Source organism: Ochlerotatus camptorhynchus, unplaced genomic scaffold (assembly GCF_037179485.1).
Source record: "Ochlerotatus camptorhynchus isolate MF236.1 unplaced genomic scaffold, CSIRO-AGI_Acam_v1.1 ptg000323l, whole genome shotgun sequence".
Classification (NCBI taxonomy): Eukaryota; Metazoa; Arthropoda; class Insecta; order Diptera; family Culicidae; genus Ochlerotatus; species Ochlerotatus camptorhynchus.
This window is the reverse complement of record NW_027040811.1, coordinates 285,611-297,202: the sequence shown is the minus strand read 5'-3', so window position 1 is coordinate 297,202 and position 11,592 is coordinate 285,611. Positions and strand designations below refer to the sequence as shown.

The following is an 11,592-nucleotide window of genomic DNA, read 5'->3' as shown; positions in this document are numbered from 1 at the left end:
ATCACATAATTGTTATGTGAAATTCGAATGAATTCCATTAATTTTGTTTGTGGATGAAAATCATTTGCGTTTCCAATGGAAGCTACATGAAAACTATTTTCGGTGTGAGTTCCTGCAGTTTTTATAAATTTCTCCATACCTCTGAGTAGAAGTGACACTCTTTCTGGGTTATTATCAGTGGCCGTGTATCTGAAAGACAGAACACGGCGAATGATTGCGAACCAAATTTGAGTTTATTTAACTCATAAATCATATAAAAAGCAGCAACTCAGCGATGAGTAAATTTGTCTCATGTTTTCCCAGGTTTTCCTATAGAAAAAAAATGCCCGAATATGAGAAAAGTGGCTCTACTAGAGACTTGTTGTCTTCGGTGCAATCTTAATAAAATAAACAATTCTTCAGAGGACGACAAAATTCTATAGTTAACTGGTTATGATAGTTTACATATACTCGTCAATCAAAGCAGCGTTGCGTCCGCACTTTAATAGCATTTCTCAGCGCTACGCTCACATATGACGTGTTTGTTTGTTTACATTTATCTGCTCCTTGCTATTCTATCCATTCCAATCGACAGAATTATCCAAAATGGGTTTAAAGCGTTTTTACAACGCTCCAAACTTTTCAGGTGAGTGTGACTGTTGTCGGCAGCTTATTTTTCTTCGGCAACCTTTCCATTTAAAATGCATGTTATAGTACGTTCAGACTACAGAGTTATAACATATTATAACGGTTGTCAAATAATTGTAACACAGAAACCACCATCAAGATAGTACTATAACAAGTTATAACTCTGTAGTTTGAACGTACTATTAACTAGTTGTTCTATTATCGGCAACTCGAAACCATCCGTATTTCGTAGTGCGGATATTTCATTTTACGAAAAACCTGACATAACTAGGGTGCTCAGTCGGAAAAATTTAATGAGATTGAAGCTGAAAGACCAAGAAGTCGTTTATTCACAATCAGTGAAGTGTGTTAGCGAGAAAATACAGCAAAATTAACGTTTAAATTTTGGTTGCCCAAAACAGTCAATGGATGCCGAAGCCATCATTTAACCTAAATATTGTTGTTGTAATCAAAAACATGAGAAACATTGCAAATTATGATATTGAGTACCACACCAAGTGCAACAAATCGCTTCTTGATATTTTCAGAGAAAACAATACAATATAGAATAAACTGCAAAAGGAGTACATCAATAGACATGAACTTAAAATTTTCAAAAAGAGTATACGATTTTTAAGAGCCAAAAAAGAGTACGTATGGTAGCCCTAGTCGTGGGTAACGATAGCAATCTAGCTTTACAAAACAAATCCGATCCCAAAATTTAACCTCTTATGAAGAACTAGACAAGGCCTACTAGGTGGTTGATCAGTGTCAGTTTAGTGCATTTATTTTTAAATAGTTCTGTTTCGTTTGACCATTTGAGACACGACCTTTTCGATCCTTGCAAAACACTAAACTAAACACGGTCAGGAACCTTCCCACTCACAATCCCCGGCAAAATAAATAAGCTCGGTACTCACCGATCTGCAGCGACGGCACCTGCTCCATCGGGTTGACTTCGCGGTACTCGTTGCAGTGCTGCTCGCCGCCCGATTTGATCAGACTGATCGGCTTGATGTCGTACGGAATCTCCTTCAGGTTCAGCGCTATCCGCACCCGCCACGAGCAGGAACTCCGCCAGTACGAGTACAGGATCGGCTGGGTGTCGGCGGAGATGGTTTCCGCGAGGGGAAAAGAAACATTATCGGAAACGTTAGACATCTTGCCACGGTGCTAGTCGGTTCGGAACTGGCAGGAAAAACTTCCACAATCTTTACCAAGCAAACTTGTTTTGTTTTTTTTTTCGGGTGATCTAATGACTATTCAAATTTGTTTGCTACGAGACATGGACAGGTTTCACCGGTCGCATATTCAAGATAACCTGTTTACTTTTTGTGCTTATCTTTGACGGGTGCGCGGGTGTAGCAGTGAGAGCGTTAGCTGCTCTGCTTGCTGCCTACCTCGCCGGGGCAAACAAACTTAATCCAGTTGGAAAGTCTCCAAAGTGGAAGCAGGAGGTTGTTGTGTGGAGACCACCGGCTTCAGTCAAGGTCAAGTTTGTTTACCAACTCCGCGTTGAGGTAGATTAAGTTCAGTTTCCAGTGAAAGTACTTACCTTCGACATCGCCGACAGCGACATCGCATTGTGGAACTTTGAGTAATTAATTTTGCTGCCGTATCGTTCCACTGTGGAGAAAGGAAAAGATGGAGTCCCTGTTGATTGCGTTCGGGTTTTTCGCTTCAACGAGTGAGTTGGACACTCTGAATTAGTGGACGTAGTTTCGGATGATCGGATAGGATGATGCTACAAAACAGGATTGTTGTTTTTCTAAACAGGATTGTCTGTGGTGAGGAAAATGGCAGAAATGACAGTGAAGAATACAAAGAAGGGAACTACTGCTGCCGAGAGTGAGAAAAGTGCTGGTGGTGGGTCGGGTTTTTTGTGTGCGACTGGCGTTTGTTTACGCTTTTACTTTCGTTTGACATACGGCAATAAAGGATCTGCTGTTGGTGATGGCGATGGCAGCACTGGTGAGCGCATGCGCAAGGACATGTAAACAAATGGTGCGCGGTTGTCAAGCTTACGAGGGGTATTTGCTACGTAGGGATCACCGTTCACGTCGCCAGTTTTGATTTGAATGAGCCGATGGAAATGGTTTCTGCGCTTATTGACCATCAGCTGTCCCTACTGTTGTCTACAAAATAGAGCATTTCGCACTTCATATTTACCTCTATATTTGCATTTACAAGTTTACAGGGTGTCGACTCAATGAAGGTTTTCACTGAAGTTCTCAAGATTTTTCTAAAGTTCATGAAACTTCCATTAAATTATCGACACTAAATTAAAACTTCTTCAATAGTCTAGACTTTTCTGGTGTTATTAATACTGCCTAAACGATGACTGTATTTCTTTAAAGTTCTCTCCTGAACTTATCAGTTTTTTTTTAAGAACCCGCTGACCTGCAGTTCTCTAAATTTGTTTAATTATCCGGCAAATTTTCTGATATCTTTTCATAATTCCCTGACGCTTCTGACGTTTTTGGATAAATCATAGAATTCTTGAAATACCGCACAATTCCACGGAATTTGCTTAAATTAATGGGATTACTCTGAATCTATCTGATCGTCCTCGAAGTACTCGGAACTTCACTGAATATCATGAAAATATCTAAAAATATCTAAATTTATTAGAAGTTTCTCGCATTTTTTTTTTATTAATGGAACTTCGTTGATGTTCTCTAATAAACTTAGCTAAATTTTCGCATTTTTTTAAGTTCTCTGAAATCTCTTAAAATACTCTCACGTTTTCCGGATGTTCATATAATTTGTATCACTTTCCAGAAATTCTCTCGGAGTTTGCAGAAGTTGCCGGGAATTCCCTTTGATTCTCTGATCTCGATGCTTTCCTAAAGCTCTCAATTCTATTGAAGATCTCGGTTCTGCTCGATGTGAGTGTTAGCGTCTCAGTGTCGTGTAATTTTTAGAATATAGTGTTGAGTACTCGTTAATATGTTGAAAAATCATGGCTGGTAGTTTTCGTATATGTTTGCAGTTTTTCTCCGTTAGTAAATCTCCCTGGTAGGTCAGAGTAGAGCAGCCTATAGTATTACCATAGAGGTAACTCTAAGACTAGAAGGTCTCGAAATAACGTGCTCAACTTTTTGGCTCAGCTCTGGTACTCTCTTCGGTCCCAAGCTAATCGATTCACCCCTCGAAACATAGGGAAAACCACTAACCCCTCATTTTATCTGTCAAACTTTCATAGCGAATCAAAACAAACATTGTGTAGTACTAGAATTTCGACTAGAATGGGGTACGTAAATCGATTTGCTTGGGACCAATAGGCTAGTCAAGTAGTGAGCCAATTTAAAATCGTTAGTTTCGTATTGATTGTTGGTAATATCCACCCACCAAAGCCTACAAAACCCACCACCAGATGGAGTAACAGCATGTTAGGCGGCCATGAGAGGTGGTGACAAAAAGGCCATTGTGAACGGCATAACGGACACGATGACTGGCGATGGAAAACGAATGGCCTGGGTCACTGACCAATAGTCAAAGGACAGTGACCCAAAGAACGTCTTTCTAGCACAAACGAAGTGACAGACGGAGCAGCTCGAAAACTTTGGTGACTAACCTGCTATTGTATTTTTTCAGTGTACCACATGGCAACACTACTACTAGATTGAACTAGCATTTTCACCAAATGTACTAGAATGTTTTGGTTCTATCTCTTTCACTCTACTCAAAACTGAAATGCATAAAAAAATGACAAAATGATACGCACTCTTTGCACACTGTCAAAGAATCATTGTACACAAAATAAACTTTGTTCAAATCAAAACAAAAAAACTAACCCATCTGGTGGATGATGGCACAAGCTTCCAAGAAAATTCTATTACAGTGAACCACATTATTTAAATGGATTTCTTCACCAGTTAGTCGTCTGTCACTTCGTTTGTGTTTCTAGGCTCCATACACCGATCAGGTTAATCGTCAAACAACCGTCGAGTTAAACGGTCGATAAAGTCTCTGATTAAATAATCAAACAAGACAAAGCCTAGAAAACATTACTGTGCAGACATAAAGTACTTGAAGATTGTAACAGGTGGGGTACTCCCTGCCCAGCATTAATGAGACCGCCCTCTACACTGCCTCAGGGTCGGCATACATGTGTGACTATCGCGCCAGCGAATCCAAACACATAAAGCAACCAACGATACAGACAAAACGGTTGCTACGACTACCATGACAAACTCGCTCTATAACATAGCTCGATCCGAGTGGTGGAAGGATAATGATATATTGCTTGCCTGCTTTGTTGCAATATACACGGATGAGGACACAGCTTGATATGAATCGAGAAAAGACATAACAAAAAAATTCCCATTAACACACGTCTATCATCTTCGGCTTTACTTCGTGAAGCAGCTTGCCAAAAATTTGCTCGTTTCCTTCTACCGCCCCGAGTTAGTTGCGTCGCACGGGCTGCTTGTCATGAAAAAGAACGAAGAAGATTATATCATTATTGCTTTTCACTTCTGACATAGCGTTATTATTCGGTTCGTTGATCGCTTGTCATTTTGTCATCTGGAGATATTTTTGATTCCTTGATCGCGACCAAGGAAACACTCAAATACTCTTAACACACCCCGATGAACTTTCACACAAGTCTCTTTTATTTCCCTAACTTTCCCACTTTTTTATCGGCTATCTCCTACCTTAGCCTTCACTAGTTCTTCCTTCGTCTTCCGTTGTCGATAGGGGCCCCCTTCTCCTCCGTTCCGCTACACCTTCACCTTCACTTTCTCCTTTCTTTTGCTTCTGTCCTTCGTCCCTCGGTTTCGACTGTGGGTTGCCCAGCCGATTCACCTCTTAACACTTCACTCTCCTCTCCTCCTACGGGTGCTCCCACGATACCGTTTGCCGAGCCATTCGCGAACTGTATAACGAGTCCTCGACGGTCAAGGCAGATCCACAATGGCGATGAACACGGACTAGTGAACGCGGCTGGTTCTAGGATGGATCGGAATACGGTTGTATTTACACGATAACTTTGGGGTTTGACCGCAGTAGGTCGTACACAGCGAACACTACGGGGTCTGACCGCCCCCGTAGATAAATGTTAACGGTAAACTACAGGGTCCTGGATATTTCAGTAGGTTGGCTCCTCCTTCACTACTGATCGAGTTTCACGCCTCAAGACTCGTGCAGACTAATAACTTTATTTCGAATAACGATCTTTCACTATGATGTATATCACATTCGTTTTGGGTTTGTTTAGCTTGGTTTTCGACTACCACTTTTGACTTTTGCCAGGCAATCTGCTAGCAACGATGGCAGGTGATTTCCTTGCGCTCTCGATCGTTGATCCATTTTCCTTCAGCCCAATTTCACCCCATGACAGCTTCACAGCCTCTCGATGGTCTCCCAATCCTGCTGTCAGCGGCATCTGGCTGTGAGTAGCGGTACTTCGTGGAGTGGTTGCGTGCTGTCTAGTGGGTGGTGGGCGGTGTTGGCACTAATATTTGAATCCTTCCCTGGCATTCATAACATTTAAATCGAAACACTAAATTCGCGACAATCTCAACAATCTTTTCATAAATTCTCAGAAGGTCTCTGTACTTCCTTAAATTCTCGCAACATCTTAAGGGTTTTCGATTTTTTTCAGCCCATCATGGAACTATCCTGCACACTTACAAATACGTAATCTTACACGTGACGGAATCCATCTTTGACATAAAGGATGAGACGTAAACAAACATGTCATGTAAAATTAAGAGACTGAAAAGTTCCAAAGTACGTTTGATTGATCGTTCAGCTGCTGAATTTCACGTCTATTATGATTCAATTTTATATCAAAATTGACGCTCGTATATGTCAGTGTCAGAGCACCTAAATTTACATCAATTTTTCTAAGTGTGTGCTTAGCTCGTATCCCAATGAGGAAAACCAGCCATAGTATCTATAGCATAGCCATAGAGGTAACTCTAAGACTAGAAGGTCCCGAAATAACGTGCTCAACGGGGCCTCATAGCCTAGTCAGTAAAGGCACGGTATTACCAACAATCAATACGAAACAAACGATTTTAAATTGGCTCACCACTTTAGTAGCCTATTGGTCCCAAGCAAACGATTAACGTACCCTATTCTAGTTGAAATTCTATTACTACACTGTGTTTGTTTTGATTCGCTATGAAAGTTTGACAGATAACATCAGGGGTGTGTGGATTCATGCAGAACATGCAGGGGTGAGTGAAATAGCTTGGGACTGCTTGGGACCGTTGTTCTGGTACTGAATGAGCCAAAAATAATAATGATTTTCTTCGGGACCCAGTGGTCTTAGAGTTACCTCTATGGTATTACCAAGCCGGAGGCGGCGGGTTCAATTCCCGGTCCGGTAGAGGGAGGGAATCTTTCAGGTTGGAAATTTTCTCGACTTCCCTGGGCATAGAGTATCATCATAGAGGTAACTCTAAGACTAGTAGGTCCCGAAGAAACGAGCTCTACTTTTTGGCTCAGCTCTGGTACTATCTTCGGTCCCAAGCTAATCGATTCACCCCTCGAAACATAGGAAAATCCAATAACCCCTCATTCTATCTGTCAAATTTTCATAGCGAATCAAAATAAACATTGTGTAGTACTAGAATTTTGACAAGAATAGGGTACGTTAATCGATTTGCTTGGGACCAATAGGCTAGTCAAGTAGTGAGCCAATTTAAAATAGTTAGTTTCGTATTGATTGTTGGTATAGCCCTCTCCTTGATTTCCGGTTCCTTCAGACTCTTACCGTCATTACATGCGGTTTAAGTATAACCTATTTTAATTTCATGCAAATCGGTTTATTAAGAAAAAAGTTAGAATGATTTTAATGGGTCATCATTTTCTCCCATATTAATTTGACGAAAATCCCGAACAAAATTGAAATCGTTGGCGCGACCTGATAACGTTGACCAATTTAGCTGATTCTTTGCACAGATTTTTGATTTTGTGTTACGAACTGAAGTAGGGGGTTGTCTATCAAAAATATCAATCTTTTTCCAGAATGAAACACCCTAGTGCAGAATTCTTCAGTGTCTTGTACTAAAACTCGACTTATTAGTACAAGTTAGTCGAGTATTAGTACAAGACACTGAAGAAGTTTGCACATTGTAGACGAAAAACGCGTATCTGTCAAGGATAAGCAAATAAGGTAGTGGAATTAAATGGACATTATTAATCCTTCTCTCTCTCATTATACAGGTATTCCACCAAGCCGTCCACATTCATCAGGATTCACCACTGGATGTCAAACTGATGAATGCCATTCGTGAAGTCAGCGTGCAGCATCCTATAAGGATGCTGATGTCACGAATGAACGCGATGAACTCGCATTCATTAGTTTGACATCCAGTGGTGGTTTGTTTACCTTTGCTTGTTAGTCGATTCAAGGGGATTTGACGTTTTAAATAAAATAACTAAAAGATATGATATCCGACTATGTTCGTTTAAAAAATATTCCTCTTCAAAAAATCTAAAAAAAAAAAACATTTAATACATTTTTTAATTTTTTTTCTAAGTCCATGTAAACAAACCACTGCCAGCTGTTAAAAAAGTAAGGTTAACCCGACGGTGCAGCTCCCTATTGTAGTCTTAAGCTGAAAATGGATGCGCATATAGACTTCACTGTCGCTTATGAATTGCACAAGTATTAGTGCAGAACTTCAATTCAAAGGTTTTCTTGCACTAATACTTATAATTTACCCCGAGTTCTGCACTAATACTTGTGCATTTCACAAACGTCAAAGACGTCTATGAAAGTTTGACAGATAAAATAAGGGGTTCGTGGATTTTCCAATGTTTCGAGGGGTGCATCGATTAGCTTGGGATCGAAGATAGAAGCAGAGCTGAGCCAAAAAGTTGAGCACGTTTCTTCAGGACCTACTAGTCTTAAAGCGAAGACAACAAATCAAGAAGACTGGCAGCTCTTCCATTTTCTCTTACAAACGCTATGAGACAGGTACAATCGCGTCATCTGCCCCTCAAAGGTAAATGCTTCGAACGAATTTGATAGCAAAGATTACATCCTCAGATGAAGGGTTTGTGTATTTTCTCATTTTTCTATGCGTTGCTTCCACCTTCACTCATGTGCAGCGCCGGTGTTGTCTTCGCTTAAAGTTACCTCTATGGTTCGTTCAACCGTCAATTAGCTCATAGAACGGAGTAAACCGAAATAGAACTTTGTGAAACGGAAAACAGAATAAAAAAAAGCATATAAAGCTACCAGAAGCACGATTTTCTTATGCTCATAGGGTTACTATAACTTCAAATTAAAAATGAACCCCGTTAATATGAATTTAGTGCGAGGGGGGCGACACATCTAAATCTCACTTCTAGATCCTCAACAAATCTCACACTAGCGAATCGATCTTCGAAAAATCTTCTTTCATTTCTCGCATCTACTTGCATCGCGCATCATCTTTTTGCAGAAAATCTTCAGAATCGTCATCAATCTTCTCTCTATCTACTCACCCAAGTAGCATTTCTTGTTTTATTGCACTCTGTTAGTGGTTGTTTAGATCAATTTTATAAAACCGTCAATAAAATTAATAGCTCCAGCACAACCTTTTGATAACCGCTATAAGATCGTCTTCCAGCTTAGTGGACCACTCTTGATAAGGTTTATAAAGCATGTTTGAGAATCACAACACATCACCTTTTGTCAGAAAGCCTCATATTCTACAAAAGGTTCTCATAGCCTCTTTAAGAGTAATGTTGTATTCAAGCAGTCTTATTACGCTTTTGTGAAAATCAGCTATAAATCTAATTTAATTTATATTTGCTTCAAAGCAACCGCCATAAATTAGCTTGTTGTTGTTCTGTTCTGCTGAAACTTTTTTTTTCTCCATATGGAAATTTTTAGCGGTAAAAATAGGTTTGAGTGTTGGTGTCAAGATCACCATGTAATCAATTTTGTTTTATGGCGACATTAGTGAAAATCTTAAAGAAAATATGTGACTTTTTAGAAGTTCCAAAACATATGCGCTTCATATTTTATCGTGTATATTGGGATAATATGAGCGTTAAATAAAGGCGCCTCCAAAATAACTCAAGATAACAAAAAATATTGTTTCAGAAATCAAATTAATTTGATGGAATCATCTTAATTTTACAGGAAATAGATCTTAATAAATAAATTCATACCAATGCACACTGGAAATCATTTCGGATATCTAGTGTGGCCATTATTTTATTGAAATTTATTGGATTTTATTTCAAGGCTAATGGCATTTTCATAATGACAATATGGCGATAGAGGACAGCAGGCAAGAAAACACCAAGCGCAATTTCTTAAAATGTCTGATGCTTACATTGCACACTGGTTCAGGAATGCAACCTAGCGGAGCAGAATTAATAACTCCGAAACGAAGCATTTCCGCGACTTGGTGCCTTGCGCAAAGTTTCTTATCATAATAAGGACCATCTATTGACATAAACAAATAGTTCAAATCTCTTCCGCAAAGATGGCGCCACAATCTAACTTCTTTCTCTGACGCTTTGGAGACTTGATGTCTTCGGCAAAGTTTTTTATCTTGACAAAATGAACAGCTCTTTCAAAGACGTGAAATTTCCACAGCCTACTGCAGTGTCGTTCAGATTAGTGGTTGTCCACGGTACAGCTTTTTTTTATCAATACAGATCGAAATTTGACAAAATGCGTGCCAGTACTGGTTCCACGGCGATATCTATATGTAGATGTACTTGGGACCAATAGGCTAGTCAAGTAGTGAGCCAACTCGTTAATTTCCACCGGTTGCGATATTAAACAGCAAACACCTTGCCGCAACCCTCATCGAGATTCACATTCACATCATTCGATCCATCGTCGCCTTGACCAAATTTACCATAGCTGTTCTACCCTTGAAGTTTTTCCCCCGTAGAAAAAATAAAATAAAATCCTTAATTGATTTCGATAGTTCCTACATTTCGCCACGAGGGAACAACTTCTGATTTCCAATAGCTTTTGAGATCCGAGTGAAATTTTGAATTTGCATTGGCATGCCTCAAAGAATATATAACCGAAAACTATCCAGCTGTCAATTCTTCAAACGGATAACAAATTCCTTCGTGTCTGCAGTTGATTGCAAACTTTTCTTCAGTACAATTCCACTCAAAACTTTCCACATTGCCACACGCTTCGTTGCTTACGGGAAATGTTTCTATTGGTTCACTTTCTTCTACGAATTCTAACGGGGAATCGTAGAGCAGTCGAACAGTAATTTATTTCCTCTGCCAGCGGGTTTTACCGTGCACAATTTAAGACTCTCTCATTCTTTTCGGGCCTTTAGGCAAAAGTTTTCACTCGAAACCATGGAATCAACTTGTGAAGTGTGCTCGGGTGCTGGTGGGTGGCACTTTTGCTTCTCAATGTTCTTGTTCTTCGTTATGTTGTCAATTGGGAGGTGCATCGCAAATCGAACTCTGCGCCTCTGGTATGTTATGTCGCACCTTAACTGACTAGGCCATCAGAAGACCCCCACCAAAGTGGCAATTACGGTAATTAAATTATTTACGGTTCAATACGGTGAGAATGGCTCGGAGAATGGCAAATCCTAAAGATCCTACCCGCCAATTTCACAAGCCATTTAATCGCCGCTAAATTGGTAACAATAGCTTTGAATCCTCCCATCCTCTCTGACGGGCAACACCACTTGAAGTATTTCGCTTTAACATTCCAGTACCTACTTGCGCGGTTGCACAAACTACAACACGAACACAAATTAAAAACCTACTGACATTGAAACGCACTGAACCTGAAGCTCAGCATGTTTTATGAAACTTAGGCTGTGTTCCATTTGGTTAATTTTCACTTAAATTTGACCGATGGAAACATTTTCAAATAAACCTGCTATTGTACCAGACCTATTTTTGACAGAACACCTTCTCGAAAATCGGGCGATCAACTTCTTCTTCTTCATTCCTTTATTTAACGTCGGTCTCTGTTCCGCAATCTAGTGCCAATCACCGACGGACATCGATTGCCATCCATTGACGGCAATCGAATGT

General features: G+C 40.0%; 1 protein-coding gene across 2 annotated transcripts in view; it reads right to left on the bottom strand.

Annotated features, from left to right (window-relative positions):
• LOC135707910 (probable maleylacetoacetate isomerase 2) overlaps positions 1–2,522 on the bottom strand; it is a 62,536-nt gene extending 60,014 nt beyond the window's left edge. Inside the window, exons 1-2 of one of the 2 annotated variants that reach the window (XM_065229823.1) lie at positions 2,162–2,522; positions 1,527–1,704 (exon numbers count right to left, since the gene is read on the bottom strand). In XM_065229823.1, the coding sequence (XP_065085895.1) occupies positions 1,527–1,704; positions 2,162–2,185 (202 nt within the window). In that variant the 5' untranslated portion in view covers positions 2,186–2,522. Of the gene's footprint in view, positions 1–1,526; positions 1,807–2,161 lie in introns of those variants that run through there. The other variant, XM_065229822.1, reaches the window with a different exon arrangement.
• Between the last annotated feature and the right edge of the window lie 9,070 nt (positions 2,523–11,592).